The sequence below is a fragment of the Electrona antarctica genome (assembly GCF_951216825.1).
Source record: "Electrona antarctica genome assembly, chromosome: 22".
In the NCBI taxonomy this organism is placed as follows: domain Eukaryota; kingdom Metazoa; phylum Chordata; class Actinopteri; order Myctophiformes; family Myctophidae; genus Electrona; species Electrona antarctica.
Window position 1 is genome coordinate 33,419,731 of NC_136805.1, and position 26,927 is coordinate 33,446,657.

The following is a 26,927-nucleotide window of genomic DNA, read 5'->3' on the forward strand; positions in this document are numbered from 1 at the left end:
GGCCAAATAAACGTATACGGTTATAACCTTATAGTGGGTATAATTAATATAACCTTACTCCTTACCATAGACAGTAGACATTATCACATACGAGGTAGCCTATTTATTTGCCACAACAAAGATGGCGTCTTTTTCATACCCGCCCTCTTGACTGCTCACAAGACGGATGCGGAAGAGTTCTCGCCTCAACATTAGCAGCAGCACATCCGACAGGTCATTGTTATTGTTTTGTGCAAATACAGGGCTCTGTAAACATATGTTTGCGTGACAGTTGGTTCTACTTGAATGGGAATTGTCTCAAACATTCAGGATGATCCCCACCGAGGATGCGTCCGCCCGGAAGAGGGAGATCGAGGAGAAGCTGAGACAGGTCGGAGATATTCTGGGATAGCCTACAACTACAATACATTATGAGCAACAACAAGGGTTGCAAGTTGCATATGTTGACCAGATCCAAACTGTTCATTTGAGGGACAGAAGTATCACTTGTGTGGTACAGTAGGAACGGGACGGGGTTAGCAAATTATTATTTAAATGCGTTGATGTCATATTCGACTATAGGCCTAATATTGCCTATCATTTTGTTATTAAACCCCTCTGGCGTCTCACATTTTGTTTAAAACATTTTGTCATGGCCGTAGTATGTAGCCTAGGCTAGGGGATATATTGCTCATGTTATTTTAACAGGCTTAAAACACATCTTGCAGGAAAAGAGACAGAGCTTTACAACAGACAACTATGAAGGGGATAACTATTAGGTCATTTGAACACTGATGCCTGCCTGTCACAATGTGGGACTGGGACAGGGTCTCAATTTGTGGGACGCCTGAAAAGTCTTGGAAATGATGGACTGTCCCATGCAAAGGGGGACCTCTCGTCACCCTATGGATCATAGCAATAATACAAATTATTCTGCCCACATTATGCCACATAGCAGTTTCATGGTCTAATTATGTGTCACTCCTGGGTTTAGTGTCACATTGTTGCCTGATGCTTGTGTAATGATGAAACCTCATTGCAGGAACAAGAAACATTGTCATTCATCAGAGAAAATCTGGAGAAGAGCGATCAGCAGACCAAGGGAATGGTATGATGAACAAAACGGATACATAACATAATACACCTATACCTAATACTATACATAATATGATGAATCATGAGATGCTGAAATGATTCACTGCACTGCTACACTGCATATTTTAATCATGAGATGCTGAAATGATTCACTGCACTGCTACACTGCATATTTTACACTCTTGACGTTTTGTCTGGGGACCCCCGGAAATGCTTTGGCCATGTCTCGCGACCCCCGCCCTGCCCCCCTTCCCCACCCCCAATACAAACTGACTGCAAAAATAACCTTAATAATAGAGAAAATATATTCTAAAGGAATACTGAAACCAGATCTAATCATGAAGGAAAGTTTATGCATGTACTATGTAAACTCTTAATTTCCATTTCCATTCCATTTTCAGTTGCAAAAAATAAATACATTTGGGGACCCCCCAAATGCTCTATGCAGTGGTTCTCAACCAGTGGTCCTGGGACACCAGTGGTTCCAGGCACTAGGCCTACTAAACACCAATGGTTCCAGGTGGTCCTCAGCTAAATTATGGAGAGTTGGTAACCAAATGACGGGTCCATTTGGTTTCATTTTACCCTATAAAGACTTAAATTATTGTTAAACATCTGCATTACCTAATTTACAAGACAGTATACAATTTGAGAATGTATAGTTGTTATTTTGATCAACATTTGCCCATTATCTCTACTATGGTACAATACAATATTCCAAGTGGGTCTGAGAGGTAAAATCTTTTGAAATGGTTGTCCGTGCCTCAAATGCAGAATAAATAATGGCCCGTGATATGCAAAGGGTTGAAAACCAGTTAAACCACTGCTCTATGGTTTTACATTTCCCCCAAAAAAGGTCAGGTCAAGTCACATTTCTTTATATTGCACCTTTCATACGACATACAAAACAATAAAGACAAGAAAATGCAAAGGTCAGCAGTGACACAAAATGAACACAATTACGTGCGTTACGGGGCGTTAGACCTTCATTCAGCCCAGGACACTGAAGGACAGATGAAACCATAGTGGATGGAGAAATAAGCTAATGGATGTAGATGGAGAATTATTTCTTTGGTGTAATGGACAGCAGCCACTCAAAACTCAGAAATAGCTACAAAAACAGCTGAAGTACTGGTACTTGAAAGCTGCATTATTCTGAAAGGAAAGAGAAGTACACAACATGTCTGGCTGTTTTTATTTCTTTGTACCATGAAAAGGTCTTTAGCTGGAGAGCTGGAGGTAGCAGAGACTAAAATGTTGAGGTTCTCTCTGGGAGTAACAAGGATGGATAGGATCATGAATGAGTACATTAGAGGGACAGCACATGTCAGATGTTTTGGAGATAAAGCCAGAGAGGCCAGACTGAGATGGTTTGGACACATACAGAGGAGGGATAGTAAGTATATCGGTAGAAGGACGCTGAGGTTGGAAGTTTGGAACTGCCAGGCAGGAGGCCTAGATTTATGGATGTAGTGAAAGAGCCCTTTCAATGAAGCCCTTTGAATTGAATTGAATTGAAAAATGTGAGGCAGACTGGCATGGTGAAGTGCTTACATGTTCGTATTAAAGGAATGGTAAATATAATAAATAATGGAGAGAAAAGGTGGTAGCCAAGAACAATTGAGCTATTCTCTCCTAAATTAAGTACATACATATCTTAGCCAGTTCCTAGACTTGATCGATTTAAAGACATGAGAAGCACTTTAAAATCAATCCTTTGTTTCACTGGGCCCCAGTGAAGAGAAGATAAAACAGGAGTAACATGTTCAAATGTCTTCTTGGTTCTAAGGTGTCCATCCTGTCCTCCTTTGAGAGCCGGCTGATGCAGCTGGAGAACTCCATCATCCCGGTTCACAAACAGACGGAGAACCTGCAGCGGCTGCAGGAGAACGTGGATAAGACGCTGTCCTGCATGGATCACGTGATCAGCTACTACCACGTGGCCAAAGACACCGACAGGATCATCAGAGAGGGGTGAGACTGTCTGCCTGACGCAGTGTTTAAGACCCATTAAGACCAGATTCTACAAGTCCCTTCTAAATCAGTGGTCCAAAATGATATGTATTTGGCCGCAGACCCCCAATCTGAAAGTGTTTCGTGCCAGCTACTAGCCTAGGGATCGCCCAGAATTCAAAATTATTCAAACATGTTCAAACGCTTTCAAGATTTTTCAAAAATATGTTCAATGTTGTGGTTTTTTTTGGGAACCACTGTTCTAAACCGCTGTCCTGAATCCTAAAGCGTTTTCTAAAAGCTAAAATCTAAGATGACACTGAATAGTTAGGATAGGTTAGGACATGGTCTGGAGGAGGACACATTTCATGTATGTGCAAATGTACTGTGGCAAAAAATACCCACTTACCCATGCCCATTGCCCACATCTCTGTCTCAGTCTGACAATGGCCAAATCCTCACTTCCTGCCAGGAGATACTGGGTTCTTGCGGGATAAATAATAATAAATATATTACAACTTATGATGATAATAAACAATTATTTGTTTTCAGACCCACAGGCAGACTGGATGAGTACCTGGCCTGTATCGCTAAAATCCAGAAAGCAGTGGAATATTTTCAAGACAACAACCCTGACAGTCCAGAACTTAACACAGTGGTACAGTATATTATATGCCTCAAACCGTTCGTTCGGGTCATTAAATCATTAAGCTACCATACTTAACGTTTGGGCTGCTACTGTGCACATACTCATGAATTAATGTATTTCCCCCATTCAATAGCTCCTGCATTGCAGGCAACCCCATACCCAAATGGTCTGTCACTGTTCTTAAAGTTGTAATCGTTGAACTTTAGTAGAAACTTGGATAGCTTCCGGGGCCATGATATAAGACCGAATATTGTCGATCATCTTTATCTCTTGCTTCTGTTCCCTGGGAGCAAGGAACAGGAAGTAGTCACTCTGTGCACGGTGAACAGTTTTCAAAATCCTACTTTTAGCACACATATTGGCCACAAAGCTATGTACAACCTAAGGTTCTACTGGAATGGGCTCTATACACACAGAATGACTCTTCCTACTTCTGGGCCCCTTCCCTTCTTCCTTCACAGGTGTTACCCATGATACTAATTAAGCCTCTGTTCCATTTCGTGTACATTGGTTCTCAAACATTTAAATTTCAAGGACCCACCATAACTTTAAGAGTGTACAAATGAAACCATTTGTACACTCAGGGGCCATTTGGAACCCACTCAAGGACACTTTGAGACCCACTGGCGTAGCAGAGTGTTTCCAGTGAGCCAACATGCACCATAGCAGCACCCTGACTCTGTTTGACCAGAATGTAACAGAGCCTTCATTAGTGTCATAGGTAACACCTGTGAAGGAAGTAGGGACGGGGCCCAAGTTCTTTCCAAAATGGCGTATGTGCATAGAGCACCCGGGTGAAATCCGCCGCTTCTGACATACATAGTAGGGGGCCTAGGGGCGAGGCTTCCCTCACTTTGAGGGGCACCGAACACGGAAGCCACGGGTGTCTTTCTGACAGAATTGCCATCTGATTAATGCATTTCTGATAGAAATACAGTGTGATAAATAGCGATCTATGTCGGACATTACTAACTCTAACCTAGCCCTAACCTCACAGGGAAATAAGTCGGACGCTTAAGTCTAAAACTTTACTTTATCTGCAAAGAAAAGTTGTTTGCGTTTGGCACAAAAATAGTGGCGTAAGCAGGATTCGAACCCGGGAAGTGTGGATTGAAAGTCTGTTGACTAACGAGCCATGCTACGAGCTGGATGGCAGAATGGGTTTTCAGGCTGTGGTATAATATAACATCGCCTCAACTCATGTGAAAAGAAAGAAAAGCCCCCCCATATGTCTGGCAGAAGCCGCTGGTGTCTGATTTCACTCTTCTGCGTGCATACTGCATAGAGCCATTCCACAGAAAAAGGACGACGTTGCCATTTTAGAGTTTCCTTCGCAGAAAGCCCGCTTCGAGAAGGGCAAAGAGCTGCTGGAGGCAGAGTTCCGTAGCCTGCTGACCCGGAACAGCAAGGCCGTTCCTCCCATCCTCATCCTGGACGCCATCACCGTGGACGAGGAGTTGGAGGTCCAGGAGGACGTCATCCTGGAACACCTGCCAGAGAACGTGCTCCAAGATATCATCTGCATCTCTGGCTGGCTGGTGGAATATGGACGCAACCAGGGTATAGTACCTGTCTATTTCCCAGAGAAACTGTGGCTAATGCCTGATTTAATATACACGTTGCTGCGTATCATTATAGAGGGTATGCGCCTGACATCATCATCATACTTGGAAGTTATGCGGGAGGGAACGCCTACTGAGTGGAAAAGAAACGACTTTCTGGCCTTGACAGCCCATAAAACCAAACAGAAAAGTCCTATCTGATTGCATTAAACAACGTTAAACGACATTAAACTCACTTTGCCATTCGATTTGCCACTCACTTTATGTATGTCCATATCCTCTATTCAAATATTTCTATTGTATTGAATTTGTCTAAAAGGTTATATACACATTACAAACTACAAAACACAACAGACCCTAGTACTCAATACAAGATGAAACGTGTACACATGCAAAACAATAACTGAGCGACCAAAAACATATAAAGACATTTTAGTACAATACATTGGCCTAGATTAATATTTCAAATGTGCCTGCGTAATTATCATGTCGTGTACTGTAAATAGCCAATCTACAAGCTTGCAAGTTTGCGCTGTGAGCGAGCTTGTAGACTGGCTATATATGGGAATGTTTTGCCTATTCTCTCAGAATGTTCGCCCGTGTATAAATCAGACATAAGCTTGTTACATCTCACTCCGTGTTGTGATTCCGCACAACCAACAGCACATCCTGTCCATCGCTCCACCTTGCGCTGTTCTTTCCTTCCTTCTCCATTTCCTCTTTTGGATTTCCTGTATCCCTATTCTCGAAAAGAGAGACAGAGGCGGTTGACAATGATCAGGGCCAAGTTTAGTTTTGTTTGACAGTAATTTAACACTTAAGACATTGCATTTTTAGACCGTTATTTATTTGAGGATGTGTTGTTCGTATCATTGAGCGTGTCAATATGTCCGGCAAACAGCTGTGAGTGTGAAATGCAGCAGGACAGCAGGCGATGACAGCCAGTAGTATTGCTTATTATTATAGTCACCTAGACTAGAGTAGACGCCCTACACTCCTACAGGAAGGCTAGTGCCAATGGTGGTGGGAGGATGACCCACTCAGTGAGCCAGTGGATACTGTATGGTCAGCAGAAATATAATGAGAATTATTCTTACTCTGATACTAATTTATAATTTAATAGGATTAATAGGATTTTGCTATGTTTAAGTTGTAATTTATTTTAAATATACCCTGCCAGACAGTATAATTGTCTTTAGTTGTAAAACATCCAGAGGCCCAAGGTAAATGCACATATTTAGAACAAATGTAACATTTGGCCACATCGTTACAGTGTCCCAGCAATGATATGATGAGCAACAAAACGTTCCCATTCCCTCTTAGTAAGGTCCTTACACACCGTTTAAGTTGTGTGATTATCTTATGAGTGCATCCACAAAAATAAAGTGATGTAGTTAATCAGAACGAAATTGATATTTCACCAAAAAATAAAAACATCAACCTGCATGAATGAGGCATCAAGTATATGAATAGACACATTTTCTGTGCTTGCAGAGCACTTTCAAGTCCTCATGTGTACGTATATATTTCTAAAATAGTCCACGTTTTAAGATATGGAGAGCATGTACTGTTACAGAGGATACTTCTTGTACCTGAGACTCTGCAAAGTTATGCCCGGTAAGCATTAGGGCTAGGCAATGCGACTTCAAATCAATATCACGATTATTATATCAAACGTTTGCCTCATTTACGATGAATGAATGGCTATTATCTTTTGAATAGTGCAAATAGCAGATCAACAAGCTCACAAGTCACAACGTGCCGCAATGCTACATGTTGTGAGCTTTTCTGCTATTTTTGCACACCACCCTTGTACCACAAAGTATAACACTGGGCTAAAGTGGTTAATCAGACTCATCGATGTAGTCAATTATAAAGAAATCCATTAGAACATTTTTCTACGTACGTATTTTTCTGGTACGTTGATATATAAGGAAAAGAAAACTTGCTTCTCAATTATTTAAGGTATTGGTTCTGATTACCCAGCCCTAGTAAGCATAGTCTTTGCGATACTGGCGATACCCAGGTGACTTTATAATCGTGTTTGTTGTGTCTAACTGTGTTTTGTTATGTCTGCCCTGCAGATTTCATGAACGTGTACTGTCAGATCAGGTCCAGCCAGCTGGACCGTTCCATCAAGGGTCTGAAAGATCACTTCCGCAAGAACAGCGCTGGTTCTGGGGTCCTCTATTCCCCTGCGGTCCAGACCAAGCGCAAGGAAACACCAACCAAAAAGGCTCCCAAGAGACCAGGTCAGAACACCTATAGTAGAACAGACTCACTCAAACACTTTAAAAGTTCTCAGTTGCTGATTTCGCGACGCATTGAGAGCTTGGCTATTTTCGGTTATTATTTCAAGATTAAAACATGTCAAGTGGTCAAACATCTCCCATAAAACCCTAATGGTCTGGAATATTTCATAAAAGCAAAGCCTCAATCTGTGATTTTGTCACCTGGTTGGTAGTACAGGAACAATGTTACAAAAAACATCATTTTACATAATTGTGTTAAATTGTTTAGGAAACAGTCCTAGTGTGGGTGGTGGCTCCTTTCACCCTGTTTCTTAAATTGCAAATTAGGACGTGGCCATATATAACATTTTTCAGTTATGAAATTCTATTTTTGCTTTAATCCATGACTTCTGTAAAAGAGAACTTTTCTTCAGCGTTAATCACTTTCACTATTTTTGAGCATGTCGTTGTTGTCACACAGTCGATCTACAATCTCACAACGTTTTTGCTATTTGTCATATGACACAGTGTATATAGGGCTTAACCCGCCTTCTAAAACCTAACCTAAGGTTTCTGAAAACCTTCATATTATTATTATATATATATATTTTAATAATTACCTTGCAACATGTATAGCAACAACTAAGGAGACACAGAGGTACTGTAGCTCCTGGATTCAAAGGTATAACAACGTATAGGTTGCACCAGGTCTGAGTGGTTAAATAGTCAAGACAACACCAACAACCAACGCTAACCTAACCTGAACGTTCAGAATCTGTCGATTTGTGGAGCTCGGCTCCCACCATGTCAGCTTCCTTCAAGACGCGAGTGCATGCTCCACCGCCAAGAAGACACGTCTATGACTACTATGAGCCTGATTACTGAACCATTGTGCACAGCCAGGCAGCCCTCCACTATTTACCTCCTGTGATCTTTTGTCTTTTTGACTAAACTAACGTTTCGTCCTTTCCTCTTTCATAATCCTTGTGTTGTGATGACAGTCTACATCCCAGGTAAAGACTAAGCTTTAGTCAGTGTGTGCTTTAGTGCCGTCATTTGCAGGCTTTTATCATTTTTTTTATATCAATTGAAAGCACGTTTTTTAACCAAGGGTGCATCGAGTGGTCCTCCAAACAGGTTGCATAATGTAATGTTCAGTAGAATTTGGATCCTTTACCAAGCGGACAGTGACAAACATACACTACAGTATCTGCGACGGATGGAGCATCTCGCTACTAGTTATTATTTCTGTCACTGGCTGCTCGTGTGTTGTGTGCTTTCTCTGTGGTGAATATAGCTGGCATATTGAATGAAGGTGTTTTGTGGTGGATAGATACAGTGAAGTGTAGTAGCCTGTTGGTCAGTCTGTTTAGCTTCAGATGTGCAGAGAAGGCATGAGAGAAGGCTTGTGTCACAATGCTGCTTAACCACTTCCAAGTCAACCTGGTGTCCCTATTTTAGGCATGTCAATATAGGGGAAATACTGTATGGAACAGAATTTCTTAACATTTCAAAACGTGATTTTCAAATACCAAGAATTGCTGATCTACAAGCTCACAATGCATTGGGAGATTGTAGATCAGCTATTTCGGCTGTGCGACACTGTTGTGTTACAATAGGGCTCAAGTGGTGAAGCAGCTTAATCATTGTGCACTCACAGCATGCTTTTGCTATTGCTTGCACTGAAACGCCTTAAACAATTAATATTCACTGAATAAAGGATTTGTTGAAAAGTCCGTTTTCACGATATAGTAAAACATATATATAGTTAAAATGGAACAAGTGATGCAGTGTAGAGCGAGAGGCGGCCATCTTGAAACCTTGTAGAGCTGCTTTGTCAGTTCCGGTCATTATGCTAGCACACTCTTATTTGACGTTAATGCTGCTAACTAACACACTAACAGAGTCAACATACTGTACCTGTGGGCCATGAACCCTTTGTATACATTTTGCACCCCAAACCATGTAACAAATTGTCATTCTTTTTTGTATTTATGAGTATTAATAATATAATAATGTAATGATCCTGGATATGACTTAATAATTATAATGGCTGTTTCATTTTGTGTTTGTAATTGACCTAACCTTGTTTTATTTAACTTTTGACGTGGTGTGGTGGGGTTTTGGCACACGTGCTCTAGTCTAAGTCTTTTTGCTGGTCTTTTGTCGTCATGTCCTATAGCGGTGCTGCTGGTCATTCTGTGTAGGGTTGGGACCTGGAACCGGTTCTTTTTCAGACCCGGTTCCAAGATTGAAGAACCTGAATCGGTTCCATCGTATTTGGAATCATTTCTGGAACCGTTTTTTAAATCACACTGTCAGAGCTGGTATGTGGTCTTGAGGTCTGCTATACAGTTAATATACCAGTGGTTCTCAAACGTTTTAATTTCACTCTGAGAGCGTACAAATGGAACCAAATGGGGCCGTAAGGGTCCATTTGGTTCCATTTGTACTCTCTCAGAGTTACACTCCTGTAAGGGTCCATTTGGTTCCATTTGTACTCTCTCAGAGTTACAGTCCTGTAAGGGTCCATTTGGTTCCATTTGTACTCTCTCAGAGTTACACTCCTGTAAGGGTCCATTTGGAACCCCCCTAGAGGATCGTTAAGGAACCAGAATCATTAAAGTCCTAAAGGTTCCCAACCCTAATTCTGTGTTGTGTAGTTGTGGTGAATGCTAGGTCTTTTGCCCGCTGACCTCGCCTGCTTCTTTGGTGGTGGTCTGGTGGTGGCGGGAGGGATGTGGTGTGTGCGTTTCATCACTCACTTCCTAGCTCTCTGTCCTCTCCTTTCCTCTTTCTTCCCTCCCCCTCCTCCTCCTCCTCCTCCTCGTTGGACTCTGTCTCTTTTTGGGCTTCTCTGGACCTCGCTCCCTGCCCCCCTGGACCTTGTCTCTGTCTATGGGACCACTCAGGGACCATTCGCAAGGCTCAGAACCTTCTCAAACAGTACTCACAGCATGGGCTGGAGGGGAAAAAGGGGGGCTCTAACCTCACTCCTTCGGAAGGTAACGCACCTCTGTCTTTCTCTTTGGTGTCTCTCTCTCTCTGTGTCTGTTCGCACTCTCCCCAGGTAACTGGGGCAACTGTTGCGTCTCCTCCTCGGGACGTATTCACACGGTGGCCATGTTGCTCTCATGTTTTCCATGCCATGCTCGCCATTCCATGCTCGCCTCCAGTGTGGCGTAAGAGCAAAATGGCTACCGTGTTAATATGGCCAACTAAGGACGGCATCGGACATACATGAAGCTCCTCAGAGTTGCAGCAGCTCTTAGACATTGCAGAATCTTAAAATAAATAAAATAAAGATTACAAACATTGGAACTGAATGTCGTGCCGTACGACATATTCTTTTTTCTTTTAATGAGATTATTTTTTTAATCTCAGACCGGTAAATCTAAATAATTTATATCCCTTCTTGACATTATGTTGGGCTAAGTGAGAGATGCAATGCTTCTAAAGCTGGTGCCACATCTGGATCACGGTCTTGAGAAGAAAACGTTAGCGTAACAGCCACTGACTAAAGGGCCATTCACACCGAGCACTATATACAAATATAGTTTTAAAAATGGTTCTGCGTCAAGGGGATTGCGGAGTTCACACAAACTATTCAAAATACAAATAAATGTGAGAGACGCCTCACTTCTTTAGACGAACGATCGCACTCTATTTGTGTTTAAAGTCCTCTAAACAAACGTTAGAAAGTCCATAGACTTGGCTGCGTACTCTGTTTGTTTAAAGTACTCTAAACAAACATTAAATGATGACGTAATTTCCGAAAGCCAGACGTTGGAGGGGCTGGCGCCCCTCAAAAAATACAATACAATGGTGAACGATATAGTTACAGTATAGTGCTCAGTGAGAAGGAACGGCCCTTCACTTAGACATCCATCCGGGCGCTTCCTTCTGCCCCTCCCCCCTCTCTACCCTGGAGGGTAAACCCCCTGCTTCGCCCTGCTGGCTGCTTGGTGGTCGGTGTAAGTGTTTCGCCAAGTCCCAGGCTTGGCCCCCTCGGCTCATAGTCATATTAACCCAGGGTGGTGGCATGACCAGGTGGTACAAGTTGTCCCTGATAAATCCACCCCCCCCTCCCCCAACCATTAGGTCACGATCACGACCCGCGGGTCAAACACCACTCCGACGCCCTGACCGACAAGCACGGGGCCGCAGCAGGTGAGTGAGGGGAGCGGTTGTGATACATAAAACGAGATTGCGTTAATACCCAGAAAAGAACCTCACCCTGGATTGAATTGTTATGTCAAAATGGACCTGTAAGAGTGTAAGGGTCCATTTGTACACAGATAAATGAAGTCAGTCAACACACAGACACTTGCACACAGAGAAATTGTTGTGTTTATGAAATCAATGATCTATTAGTTTGTGAGTAGAGAGTTGTGTGTCAGTGGATGTGTGCTGATTGCCATTCTATTTTGTGCAAGGAAATCTGCTGCATAGATTTAGCATGCAAATCCATGATGGTAATGGGATACTTCACACTTTGATCAAAGCCCCAGTTTGTGGGTTGAGATGCATTGTCACATCACATGGTATGGTAGTACTGCACTATGAACGCCTTCTCCTAGTAAGTGCCTACATGTTTAAAATTACTGTATTCTTTTAAACACTTTATTTTCCACACACAGACAACAGACTGTGTCTCAACATTTGAACGCTTAGAACAATCCAGAAGGACAAAGTTCTAACAAAATGGGTCAAAACAACAGAAAATCCAATCGGAATGAAACATTTTCTCCAATTCCCTATGCCCGTTTTCTCCCCACAGACAGACTGTGATTTACCTCTAAATCCCCACGTAGGAGTACACACAAAGAGAGTCCTTTGGCTCACACTAACGGCTGAATTATACTCTGTTGAGCAGCAGTGCTGCTTGCTAAAAAGATTAGTGTTTACCTCTAAATCCCCACATAGGAGTACACACACACACACAGTCATTTGGCTCACACTAACCGCTGAATTATCAGTTGCAGGTCGTCAGTGCAACTTGCTAAAAAAAAAGTGCTGTTCTACGAGTTCACATCACGACTTGCTATGAGCTTGTAGATCTGTTCTTTTTGGGCGCACAACACTGTCGTGCAACTGGCTTAAGTAAGTCCCCTATCTTAGTTTCCACTTGACCTTGCACCACATGTGCCTCCCAGGAAAGGACGACGTCTTGGACATCGAGATCGACTCGTACATCCACTGCATCAGTGCGTTTGTCAAGCTGGCGCAGAGCGAGTATGCCCTCCTGACTGAGATCATTCCTGAACACCACCAGAAGAAGACCTTTGACTCCCTCATCCAGGTCAGAGAACGACGACAAACACACCTTTTTCCATTTATAGCATTATTTTCCAGCATTATCTCTGTATATTCGTCTATTATGCGTAGCCGCCGAATTTGTGCTGTAAACTAAAGTATAATATGTGTATATAATATGACAACTGCAACCCATACTTACTCACTTTTAAGCCGCCACTTTTTATTGGCTTTTTGGATAATGCCTGAAGGTCAATAGACCGAAAGCTTGCGATAAAAAATACCTGATTGTGCACAGATTTGAGTGTGCAGACCCTCCTTTTATTTTTTCATATCTAAACAATTGTGACTCCAGCACCAAGTCTATCTCTATCGGCAGATGAGCGGTGGCCTTTTTCACTTTAAGCTGCCACTTTTTCAAAACGCTTCAGAGAAGCAAAAGGCTATATACGGTATGAACTTAACTTAATTGTGTTCTTGGCTTATCCTCGTCGCAGGAGGCCCTGGACAACCTGATGCTTGAAGGTGACAACATCGTGTCGGCGGCTCGCAGGGCCATCATGCGTCACGACTACTCTGCTGTCCTCACCATCTTCCCTATCCTCAAACATCTCAAGATGACCAAGCCTGAATTTGACACGACGCTCCAAGTAGGTTTCTTTGGAGCCTCTTCATCACATACATAGTTTGTAGCATCAGACTTGCATTTTTGCCTAAATGATCAGCAGGGGATGCAGGATATAATTTTCAGGAGAAGTTCACCCGAAAAATGACACATGTTCTATTTTTAAAAAAAGATGCGGGCGAACTACTTATTTTTAAGATTATTACACAAAACAACACATAATAGACGCCAAAAAAAGACCCACGGTTAGCTGTGTTCTTTCATTGTTCACAGTAGCTGTGTTCTTTCATTGTTCACAGGGCACGGCAGCGAGCACCAAGAACAAACTGCCAACTCTCATCACCTCCATGGAAACTATCGGAGCCAAGGCTCTGGAAGAGTTTGCAGACAGTATAAAGGCAAGCAACCCTTCCTATGCACACAGAGCTACGTTAATTGACAGATTAACAGAGCACACATTATTATCTATTATTTATTTACTTCATACACCCAAACAGTTATGTCATTATCCCGTTTCTCCTGTCCAATCACAGAATGACCCTGACAAGGAATACAACATGCCCAAGGATGGGACCGTCCACGAGCTGACTAGCAATGTAAGCTGTAGCCGTTTACTCTTATAGGCTAGATTTATAAATCGAGTCAATCTACAAGCATGGTGCGTTGTACTGAAGTGCACGTACGTGTAGAATAGATTGTACTCCTACGTAGATGCTGCCATGGAAACTAGAACTTCTTAATTAACACCTAGACGCTTTGGTAATGGGGGCACATACGTTGGTCCGACATGGCTGGTTACTCACCCGTGGCTCCCGACATGCGTTGCCAGTTAGACACGCGTGGCCGGTTAAAACTCAATCGTGGATCCTGACATGCGTTGCCGGTTAGGGTTTGGGGAGGTAGGGTGTCGGACAGGCATTACATAATGGTGCATTATGTGCGCAACACCACCACACTTCAACTTCCCCCCTTATAACTCGGGTCTCCTGGGCAACTGCTAATTGCACAGAGCGCGAACTATGGCAGTTAAATCAATAAAGTGACGCGATCTTGACCTTTGGTCCATTTCCCTTTAGGCCATCCTGTTTCTGCAGCAGCTGCTGGACTTCCAGGAGACTGCCGGAGCCATGCTAGCCTCTCAGGGTAGGTAGGGCCACGTGGCGTCACTGTGGCCCGGGGCGGCTAACTGCTCACATCTCCTGCTCTCCCTCTTCTATCCCATCAGCCCCATGAAAACTATTAACTGCACAGAACAGTGGTCTTCAACCTTTTTCATATTCAATTCCATTATTTATTTGGCGTTTGAGCCACGGACCACCATTTGATGCAATTTAGCCTCTCGGACCCAAAACATGGAATATTTTGTTGTCATTGGATAAGATTTTGTCCACAATTCCATGCTGTATTGTATTGAGGTGGTACCATAGGAGAGATGACAGGCAAATTCTTCATTCTCTAATCGTGTGTAGACTTCTTGTAAATTAAGTAATGCAGATGTTTTACAATAATTGAACTCTACCAAACGGGTCCATTTGGTTTCATTTCACGCTCTCAGGAGTTAAAGATCTACAAGGGTCCATTTGGTTGTCGACTCTCCATCATTTAGCTGGGGACCACCCGGCACCCCCTCAAGGACCACTGGTGGTCCCCAGACCACTGGTTGAAAACCACTGGCATAGAAGATTCCATTAGCACTAGCAGTGATGCTGCTCGGCCGCCTGCATTTTACAAATGATTGACTACGTGCATGCAACTGGCATGTTGGGTCAGGTTTCTTCTGTGACATGCACACAGGACTTATGCATTTCTGCCCTTTTTTGCATTAGTGCACTCACTGCACTGTCCTTCAGCGTCAACAGCACTGGTGGTCCTTTTAAGACGTCTGTATTTGTAAAATTGCTTGCATGTTAAATGTATCATGGCTTGGTAAATATCTCGCTGATGCATAACGGTACGGGATTCATGCATTCATTGTGTTCATAGTAAATTTAGTTACGCGCCAAATTCAGTCACGTCGAACATCCATTTCACACTCGTACTAATATACTGTAAATGTTGGATGAAGTCTCGGTTGTGCGGCTTTGAGGGACTGCAGGTGAGGGTCCATGTTTCTGTACTTCTGTTCTAAAACACCATTCGTATCTCTTTCGTGGGTGATTGATTATTCCTCTCCCACAAAATCCCTACACCTCTCTCTCTCCCCACCACACCTACTCAGTGGCGAGCGCTGCTGTGTACACTGCAGACAGAGATAGTAACTCCCCCCAGGTTCATCTTTCATTTTATTGCCCACTGATGTGTGTAGGTTTTCCTCCTACTCTTAAGTTCCATAACATCTCTTCTCTACCTTACTCTGCTAACTTCCCACGCCGCCTGGCTATTTGCCTCCCGTTTTCCTCTGCTCCTTGCAAACGACTGTCTCTCTCTGCCTCCAGCAGGAGCCCCCGTGATATGCTTCTGCACAGCCACAAGGGTGTTGGCTGTCGAGATCACGGGGCTCGTATAATCGCCACCTTCTTAAACTAAGTAATAGTAATTTTTTGAGGATTTTGTTGTTGCCTAAGTCAGCTCTTCATGACACTGGCCACCTCTGGTCAAATCTCTCTCACCTCTCTCTCTCTCTCTCTCTCTCTCTCATTAGCAGGCAACAGTGCAATACTATCTCTCTGTCTCTGGCACAACAGCGCCCCTACTGGTACTCATGAGTCACACACAAACATAGGTGTCACACACAAACATAGGTTAACACGGACATTGCTGTTCCTTGGAGTGGTTGCACCACTCAAAAAGTACTAAAGTAAAATTAGTGTGACTTAATATAAGAGTGTGACTTAGTGGTTAAATTGGCCTAAGTGTAAGGTTTAATTCAATTGAATCATATTTTGTCACATAACTTTCAGACAGTGTTATTTATATAAATAGGTTTTTGGTGAAATTTTGTAAAAATAAAAAAAATATATTTTCCTGAAAACCTTAAAAAAATTACTTAGGCCATTAGTTTAAGAAGGTGACTACTGGTATATGAGAAAATACCAGAAAGCCTCTTGATTGCGGACAGCTGTACATTTGGCTTGAAACCCCAAATAAATTAAAAAACAATACATTGGATGCATGTGCACAAATTGTGCGATGCATTTACAATATGATTGTGATGTCCTCATCTCAAATTAATTTAACTCATTTGTCCTTCTGCCCATGGAATGGCTTAGAGTCATCAGAAAACAAATTCCATGTTTATATTCAATTGAACTAACTAATGACATCCCCATTTTCACAATTTCTGCAGTTCATTCATATTTAGATGTTGTAGAGTAGACCAGGGGTCGGCAACCTTTTTGTCATGAAGTGCCATGTTTTCATTTTCTTGATAATCAGTGTGCCGTATCAACATAACGTTTAATTATGCCACCACATAAAAAATGTAATATTTCCATCTGATTTTGATTGTCCATAGGCTGTACATAACCTTTTTATGTGGCATATTTTTTTTTCACACAGACTCAGAGTGAATGTAGAATTATGTGCAGGGCGTAATTTGTGAGGGGACTTCATTTCACAGACTAAACCTTTTTTGAATACTTCTTTATATTAAAATAAAATATCTCTCTCACACACTTATGCCAGTGTGCCAGTGACCACCCTCCCCTGTGCCAATGTTGGCCTATAGGTTGCCTACCCCTGGAGTAGACCACCAGCAGAAGGTCATCAGAAGGGGCTCCTTATCTCTAATGTTCCTCCGTAATGCTTACCTTCTCACTTGAGTGTTTAAAACCACTTTGACTTGAGATCAGATTCAAAAAATGTCTTCTACATCCTGACAGTTTTCTGAAAAAGCTATGTTTCAGTTGTTCTTCGATTTTTCAAAAATAGCAGACCTACAAGCTCATAGTGCGCCACTCGGTGGCGCTCTATGAGCTTTTTTTCAATAGCTAAAGCATAACATAATGCTAACACCAAAAGGGGTTCCCGCCCAAAATGGGTTAAAACCACTTTCAACCTGGCGTCCCTGTTTTGGGAATGTCATCATAGGCAAAAACATATTTAAAATAAATAACAGATCTACAAGCTCACAACATGTCACGATGCGACATGTAGAGCTCTGTAGAGATCACTGTTTTTCACCCCACTGCGCCATCGTTCGATGTCGTATAAGTGGTTCTTTTAAAGGTTTTGTTTAAGGTTAAATCACTATATTCTGATAGTAATCATTGCATTGTTCAATTGTTTGTTCAGTAACAGGAGTCTCCCTCTGTCTCCAGCTCTTTGTCTTTAATAAACAGACCCTACCTTTACCTCTGTGAGTGTAAAACATATTGTACCCTGACAGACACAGAGCAATTCTTACACTGGGGTTAGGGTTTAATTAGTCTCGCGTAGCCAGACAACTATTCCACAATCTCTGAATGCTATTATAGAGTCTGGAGCTACGCCTCCAGAAATCCGAGTGCCATTTCCGTTCAGCAACAAGCTATATGCTTAGATGATTTCTATTTATATTAGGATGAATGTGCGCAACTGAAAAGACGAAACGTAAGTGGGGAGGAGGCTCACTTCCGCTTTATCGCTTACTCATGAATGATGGAGCTTTCGTTGCTCCAGACTGTATGACGGAAGCATTTGGAAATTGCGATTGGCAACAGTCTGGCAATGCGAGACTAGGGTTTAATTAACACTCAGTGTTTTGCCGTGCTCCTCCCTTAGACGCTCTGGTCTCTGGCTGGTAACAGTTTTACTACTTGGCTTGACTCTGCACTAACACAATCTTTTTTCTAACCTTTTTGCACTTCTGCCTCTTCTTTCTCTTCTTCTCTTTCTCTTTTTTGCTTTACGTCCGTCCCTTTAGTCCTGGGGGACACTTACAATATCCCCTTAGACCCCCGAGGTAAGCAAGAGATGACCCCCCCCCCCCCGCCTGCCCCTCCCTCCAGTTTCAGGGTTCTTCTGGTTGGCTGAATTCTGAATGTGTTATTGGATGTAAAATGTCATATCAATTTAGTGGAGATTAGTGTAATTATTATTATAACCACCACTTGTTTTGATGAGATATGACACAGGAGAGGCGCTCCATTTCATAATCAGACACTGAAGTGCATGTACGCGTATGTTCGTACTCTTGTACGTGTAGGTTGTACTCTTTAGACGCTGCCATGGAAACTAGAGCTAAACTAGAGCCCTTTTTAATTAATACCTAGACGCTTTGGTAATGGAGGTCCCCAAGAGCCCAACCCTCTTGACCCGACAGACAATTAAATGAATTACAGAATGTCAGCATGCGAGGAGGACTACTGAATTAATATGCTATGCTAATGTGGAATTTGCAGAGACCAGCTCGTCGGCGAGCAGCTACAGCTCGGAATTCAGCAAAAAGCTCCTCAGCACGTATATATGTAAGTGAACACAATCATCATCATCGTCATCATCATATCATCATACTATACTATAATTAACCAAATGTCTGAATGTGTGTCTGTCTGTGTGTCAGAAACACTGCCGTAGCTCCTCACTGCCTTCACCAATCACTCCCACTTTTCACACAGGCATTGGCCATAATAATATGGAGGTCTTAATGAAGCCCTTTTTCCAATTTAACAAATTATAGATTAATAATGAATTTATTAGTGAATTAAAAATGCGCTCAGGGCACAGTACCCCCTGCGACCACAAGGGGGGGGGGGGGGGGGGGGGGCAATATCTCAATGGGTAAGGGCTAGTGATTATAATAACCCATTTAAACGTTTTAGATGTTTTTTCGCTTGTGTGACACTGTCATACAACAAAGTATAAAATAAGGCCTAAGTGGTTAATTGCATTGTTCTTGTATGTCCACGCTAGCCTTCTACGCTACACTGTGTTGGACATGATTGATGTACCGTACTACTTGTTTTGCCTCTGTTCTTTTCAGGCAAAGTGTTGGGGAACTTGCAGCTGAATCTCCTCAGTAAATCCAAAGTGTACGAGGATTCAGCTCTGAGCGCAATCTTCCTGCACAACAACTACAACTACATCCTCAAGTCCCTGGAGAAGTAGGCACCGTTTTCTCTGTATCTACCATTCCTTTTGTTCCAACTCTAAGCCCTTGAAACATTACTATAGCATTTTTCAAAAATAACAGATCTACAAGCTTGTAGCGCTGCACTCTTTCAATAGCTAAAGTATAAAATAATGGTTAAAGTGGTTAAAATCTATGAGGTGACACAGATGCAAATTGAGCCGAGTGATCTTGATTTCACACACAAGAATGCCGGTTGTGCTCTTTCTGTCGTCCTGCAGGTCAGACCTGATCCAGCTGGTGACGGTGACCCAGAAGAAGGCTGAGAGTCAGTACAGAGAGCTCATAGAGCAGCAGATCCAAATGTACCAGCGCAGGTACACCAAGACCAAGTTTAATATCCATTTTCCTTCCTTTCCTTCCTTTTCATAATGAGGTCCATCATTTATTCTGCATTTGATGTAGCCTCTCAGACCCAAGACTTAGAATATTTTGTTATCGTTGGATAGAATCTTGTCCAAAATTCCATGCTGTCTTGATGTTGGTACCATAGGAGAGGTAACAGGCAAACGTTGATCAAAATAATTATTCTACATTCTCTAATAAACAATAATGTAACTTGAGAGCGTAAAATGATTTTATGTTTCATTTTATGCTCTCAAGAGTTAAAGATCTACAGGTATTCATCATTTAGCTGGGGAGTGGGGACCACCTGGAACCCCCCGGACCACTGGTTGAGAACCATTGATTTAATGGAGAAAAACCATAGAGTATATAAAAGGATAGAGACTGATCTGGCGCGAAGCTCCGCCCCCTCCGCTATTCATGTCAGTGGAAGTTGCTCAGTGGCGTTTTGAAGCACCCGGAAGGACCGTCTCAAAACGTCTACTTCCGCATTTGCCAACCAAATTTTGGTTGGCAAATGCGGAAGTGCAACCGAGCGCTCAATGTTAAAGCCCAGCTGCACGGGGTTTCCCGGTCATGAATCCACGGGTCTGCCTGTAGTCCCTCCTCTTACCACTAGGGCCCAGTGCTTCAACGTTGGAGTGCCTCACTGGCCCCTTGAGAAAAACTCAGACACATCAGTCACAATGATCTGTGGTCTAATTATGCACTTTATTTCTTCCAGCTGGTTGAAGGTCACGGAACATCTCACCGACCGGAACATGCCCGTCTTTCAACATGGCACAAAGGTTAGACTCCTTAAAAGTCTGGTGACATTATTATTTATTTATTTATTTTTGTGTTTGTTTTCTGACCTTAATTGCACCAAAAAAAGAACTGAAAATGCAGTAGATTTTCTGTGGTCCGGGGTTTTCGCCTCAAAAAGTGATCCGCAGGCAAAACTGATTTGTCTGTGGACAGTGACGACATCAGAATCGAGATCTGCATCTATCCATTTAAGAAAATGCATTTCAACCAATGAAAAGTATTAACACATTGATTGCCAGGTGTATAATCAATCAATCAGTCACTTTTTCAGGTTAATTATTCAGGGCATTTATCCATTCTGTGTGTGAATAAATAAATGTGATTTGTTTTTTGACCCTTTCTTCTTACCTCGCTTCAGCTAAAAGACAAGGAGCGGCAAGTGATCAAAGACAAATTCAAGGTAAAGTCAAAATAACCCTTGGTGACACAGATTTCAATCTCCCTGAACCTTTTTAATCTCAAGAACCCCCCCGTTTTATAGAGATACAGACCCGTAAGGGTCCATTTTGTTCCTAAACATTAAACCCCTAACACGCCACCATTGACTCCGGCACTGCGGGTCCCTGCCAACTGCATACACAGGGTTATTTTATTTTGAAAACCCCAAAATTCACCGTAATAAATCAGGACTAATATGTCTAGCGAAACTGTAAAAGTCTTTAGAAGCGTTAATATTGTAACCGCAAGGTATCGCCGATTTAGTATTGAGCCCCTAACATCCACGTTCTGTTCAAACACCTCAATCTGAGCCTCAATTCCGAGGCAAACGCAGCGGAAGACCGCGGCTATTACAGCAGTCTATGCTGCGGCCATCCTGCCACAGTCAAATACATCGAGCAGAGAGTTGCCTGGCGACGGGGAACCCTGCTTTACGGTAGATATTAGCGAGACCATTCTGAATTAATAAAACAAAAAACTATGCGTCAAACACGTTCCTGGCGTCCTGAACTGTGAACTGAGCAGTGCAACTATACATTTATTGTTGTAGTTACTGTACTGTGCTCTGTACTGTATTGTAGTATACTGTGCTCTGTACTGTATTCTTTGTGAAATGAGTTACCGTATGGGGGTCCCCGGAACATCCAAACCCCTAGGAACGCGCCCAGGGGGGCGACGCTGTTCCTGCGAGCCTTCCCGCGTCCGAAATGGTCGAGAAAGTTACCGTGTTGCAGCTTTCCGTGCTCGGACACAGTGACAGACATGTACGTCGTAGACATACACGTACTGTATAGGGACACACATAGCTGCGTAATGGAGCGGAGGCACTGCTCAAAAACACGTAAAACATGGTCCTGGCAGGGAATGAGCCGCGGACCCCCTCAAGGACCACTGGGGTAGAACCGCTCAAGATCAGTACGTTCTCATTCTCTGGATATCACGATGATGTCCTGTTGTCTCCTGGCTTCCATTCAGGGCTTCAACGATGGCTTAGAGGAGCTGTGTAAGATCCAGAAGGTGTGGGCGATCCCCGACAAGGAGCAGCGGGATTTCATCCGGCAGGCCCAGAGGAGAGTGGTGTCTGACGCGTACAGGGCCTTTCTACACAGGTGAGAAAGATGATGATGATGATGATGATGATGTGGGGGAAAAAAAGCTGACAAAAAATGACACGCACATCTAAAACCTAATAGTCTGGGTGCTGGGTGCAAAAACCGGTAATAGTTCAAGAATATAAAGAGCGTGCACAGTACGCACAGCCACACACCATGTTCTGCTCCCAGAAATATCTTGACTTGATAAATGGTACCATTTATCAAGTAAAGATATTTTTGGGAGCAGAATATGGTGTGGGGACTCTTTTCATTCTTGATGATGATGATAATAATACCATGGATTAAAGTTCTCAGTTGCCACGACCGATTTCAGTCTTTTGGATTCTATAGAAGCCAGCATGTCTTCTATGAAAGAAGCAGATCTACCCTACTGTCTGTCCCTCCATAAAATATATAAAATAAAGGTGAAAGCCACACAAAAAAATCATAAAAAAGCAGATCTACAAGCTCACAACACGCCGCGCAACGTGTTGTGAGTTTATAGGTAAGCTAGTTTCGGTTATTTGTTATTTTAGGATTAGGCTATTATTTTAAGGTATTGTGGTATTTGAAGTCATCAAACCAGCAATGGGATGTTTAGAAGCATCTTCCATCAAAATGAATGGTCTCGGAAATGTCATAAAAGCAAAGGTTAATACCTCAAATCTGTGATTTCTTCAACTGGTTGGTTGGCTGTACGTGGAACATCCGCAACATAATAATACCTAAACATCATCAATGAACCTTCAGTCATGAGATGCTTTATTGTCTCCACCAGGCTGAAGGCACAGGGAGAGAGTATGTTTTGCACTCCGCCTGTGTGTGTGTGAGTCCGTGTGTGAGTGTGTGTCCGTCTGTCCGTCCGTCTGTTACCAGCTAATCTCCGGCACCGTTAACCGGTCGGTGGCAATTTTTGCACGCACACTCCCTGGATGCCAACGATGAACCAGAATGGCCTGTTATAGCGCCACCAGGTTACATCGTTACACACCATCTCTATAGTCATGTTTTCAAGACGGATCTGTCCGATATTTCATATTCCATCCTAATTGGCTAACATTAGCTTTCAAAGTTTGCAGGATTGGCCCGTTTGGAACAAAAAGCCTCAAATCATGAACGCAGCGTGCAATTTACGTGAAATCTTTCACAGACTTTCCTACTAGGCTGAGGAATATATCCCACCCTTTTCACATTGGCCTGTTATAGCGCCACCAACAGGTGGATTTTTGCAAAACACATTTTTGGAACAAAATGCCTCAAATCATCCAATTGCCATCAAAGGCTTAAGAACAAATGGCACCCTTTTAACATTGGCCTATTATAGCGCCACCAGGAGGCCACAACCTGACTCGACCTGGTGGAGACCATAGAGTATATAAAAGGATAGAGACTGAACTGGCGCGAAGCTCCGCCCCCCCAGCTATTCATGTCAGTGGAAGTTGCTCAGTGGCGTTTTGAAGCACCCGGAAGACTGCCGGAAGTACCGTCTCAGAACGTCTACTTCCGCATTTGACCACCAAATTTTGGTGGTCAAATGCGGAAGTGCAACCGAGCGCTCAATGTTAAAGCCCAGCTGCACGGGGTTTCCCGGTCATGAATCCACGGGTCCGCCTGTAGTCCCTCCTCCTACCACTAGGGCCCAGAGCTTCAACGTTGAATAGCCTCACTGGCCCCTTGGTGGAGACCTGTGCCCCGAGGGGCACTTTTTCTAGTTCCATGTGATCCGAAACACTTTCCACACATAATTGTTTTGGACTTTTTCTTTGAAAATAGACAAGCTACAGGCTCACAACTTGAAATAATGGGCTATTCAATTCATTTGTTTATGTTCATAAAATTCAAATTGTAAACTGTGCAATCTAACAGTGAGGTTCTCTCATAAGTAGGGTTGTCCCGTTCTGATCACTTGATCGGAAATCGGGGTGATTTGGACATCCCTAGTATCAATATTAGACTGGATATTGTCTGTGATTTTGGATATTGTACTATTGTGATATGATGACATAAGTGATCTATCGGCAGATACCGATTATTGCGAACGCAGTGAGCATTTACTATGAGACCCAGCAGATCATGTCTGTGTGTCTGTCATGCTGTAACACCACCCGCCCACCACCAGAGGGCGCAGCTGTATCACACACAAAAACACACACGCACGCACACACGCACGCACACACACACACACACACACACACACACACACACAAAACTTAACTTAAAAAAAACTTAACTTAAAAAAAACTTAATTTAAAAAAAAAACTTAAAGGAAAAACTTTAAAAAAAAAAAAAAAACTTAAAAAGGAAAAACTTTAAAAGGAAAAAAAACCTTAAAAAATTACGTAATTTATTCTAATTGTTGTTTTTGCAATTTACGAGCTGCGTTCGCTTCCCGCGTTCGCGCGTCTTACTTGTTATTAGGGTGTGTGAGCTGCCTCTAGGGACGGTGCATGACATTAATAGTGTAATGGTGGTGTTTTAATTATTAAACATAAATAACTAATACATTATTTCAACATGTATTTTTCATGATATAAAAAACACAAAATGAAGGAAAATCGGTTTCACTAAATAATACATAAATAAACGTACGGAAAATGTCTTAGTAATGTTAACTTTAGATTATTATTCTCCCCCTTTTTTGAATGTGAGAGCTTATTGAACATTTTGTAAAGTTCTTATTATTTGATTACAGTTAATGTGCAAATACGGCTATGAATGGACTCGGCTGTCTCTTTCCGGGCTTTATGGGAGCGTCATCTACGTCGGGATGTAGAAGGGGGTGCATGTCCTAAAAAGTTTGGGCACCGCTGCCGGGAGTTTATTCAACAGAACATTTTAACCCATTTAGGCCTGACCTCGAAATTTAAAAAGAATCTTCTAAATCCTCCAGTTTTCTGAAATAAATATTTTCACGATTTTTCAAAAATAGCAGACCTACAAGCTCGTAGCGCGCCACTCGGTGGCGCGCTACGAGGTTGTAGATCTGCTATTTTTCAATAGCTAAATTATAACACAAAGGGGTTCCCGCCCAAAATGGGTTAACTCATTTTTGATATTGGATTAGATCTCTTTTGGAAATTGGTTCCAATTGTTTGGACTTCTTAGCTTGCAGTCGTTTTGTAAATCTTTGACTTTTGTTTCTTTCCTCATATAACTCCCGCCTGTAGATGTGCCAACATCTCGTTCACCAAGAACCCAGAGAAGTATCACAAGTATCGTCCGGATCAGGTGGAAGAGATGATCGAAAGGCTGTTTGACACCTCAGCCTGAACCGTGCCTCCTAAACAATATATATATCAGATCTACGAGCTCACAGCACGGCAAAAAGACACCTCAGCCTGAACCGTGCCTCCTAAACAATATATATATCAGATCTACGAGCTCATAGCACGGCAAAACGTGTGACATGCTATGAGCTTGTATATCTGCTATTTCTGAATAGCCAAAGTATAACATAATTGTTAAAGTGGTTAAAATCTAAAATGAGTCATGACAGATGCTTTCCCAGTTTCAATTCATTCACTTTTACAAATGGAAACCCATCTCACATCTCAATGACTGAATCACCCGGGTCCATAACAATTGAGTCCTGCTTCCCCGCACGCTAGCACTTAAGCCTAAATTATCTGTCGTCGTACGAACTGTTTCATTTACCATAAATAACCAATTTTCAAATGAAAAACATGACGACGTGTTACGTTGTTTCGTTAAAACAGGAGGAGGCTGCACATCTCGTAGCCACGATTCAAAATAGAATTTGGAAACAGTATAGTCTTCCCCAGGAAGACGGGTATGGAAGACTATCCAGTCGAAACGTTGTCTATTTTGCCCTCCTCCTTTTGTATCAGTTGTGGTCAGCATCTCTTCGATACCGGTGTGGTCTTCCTCTTCCAGTGTTTGCCTGACATATTTCAGTTCAAAGTTATTTTCAGCACTCAACATGGTTACAAGTACGACAATCTGTAAACTAGGCTTTTAGGCTCTTTGTGTGTGATAAATGTTAATCTTTTGTACAACAATGTAAAAATGATGTATTTATATGTAATTTGTCCCCTCTAAGTGTCAAAGTATAACAAATAAAGGGAACTCAGACGTGATGTGTTTTGTGACTGTCGTGTGTGGCTACAGAACAGCGCAGGACTTATGATTGTATTATATATTAATCTAATGGTGAAGCAGAGAATATCATTTCCAGTGGTCATTTGTTGCCCGAGGTGGAGAGTACCATGCATTTTCACAAATGGTATTCCTATGTTTGATTTAGATGCATCTCTGTGCCTTATGCAAAAAAGGAGTTTCCTTTCCTGATCAAGGTTAGGGTTAGGGTTGAAGTGGTGTGAAGAGAAGAAAAAAAGGCTTGAATTGGGGATTTCTTTAACCCATTTTGGGTGGGAACCCCTTTTGGTGTTAGCATTATGTTATGCTTTAGCTATTGAAAAATAGCAGATCTACAAGCTCATAGCGCGCCACCGAGTGGCGCGCTACGAGCTTGTAGGTCTGCTATTTTTGAAAAATCAAAGAACGACTGACATGGAAACATAGCTTTTTCAGAAAACTCTGAGGATGTAGAAGACATTTTTAGAATCTGATCTCAGGTCAAAATGGAAAAGGACAATTATCAAAAATAGCAGATCTAACTCGGGTCTCCCACGTGAAAGTCCAATATCTTAACCACTAGACCAAAGGGATATCCCTCTGGACCGGGGTAGATATTGGACTTTTGAGGCCATCAGGCTGAGGCTCTGAGCCACTCTGCTACACCCACCTTTTGACGACCTCCCACAGGGAAACCTGATCCAGGTCACGGCAAGTCCAACATCTTAACCACTGGACCAAAGGGATAT

General features: G+C 42.5%; 1 protein-coding gene across 7 annotated transcripts; it reads left to right on the forward strand.

Annotated features, from left to right (window-relative positions):
• The first annotated feature begins 152 nt into the window (after positions 1-152).
• exoc7 (exocyst complex component 7) lies at positions 153-26,180 on the forward strand. Of its 7 annotated transcripts, XM_079493519.1 has the most exons (21): positions 153-370; positions 1,022-1,087; positions 2,864-3,048; positions 3,580-3,685; positions 5,014-5,236; positions 7,323-7,490; positions 8,471-8,482; positions 10,382-10,474; positions 11,571-11,639; positions 12,626-12,771; positions 13,223-13,375; positions 13,650-13,748; positions 13,884-13,946; positions 14,427-14,493; positions 18,672-18,737; positions 19,253-19,373; positions 19,621-19,716; positions 20,469-20,532; positions 20,910-20,951; positions 21,965-22,098; positions 25,251-26,180. In XM_079493519.1, the coding sequence occupies exons 1-21, from the start codon at positions 311-313 to the stop codon at positions 25,351-25,353; spliced, it is 2,136 nt and encodes a 711-aa protein (XP_079349645.1). In that variant the 5' UTR covers positions 153-310; the 3' UTR covers positions 25,354-26,180. The 7 variants fall into 7 exon arrangements, with proteins under 7 accessions (XP_079349645.1, XP_079349640.1, XP_079349642.1 ...); XM_079493514.1 differs by lacking the exon at positions 11,571-11,639; XM_079493516.1 differs by lacking the exon at positions 10,382-10,474.
• The last annotated feature ends 747 nt before the right edge of the window (positions 26,181-26,927 follow it).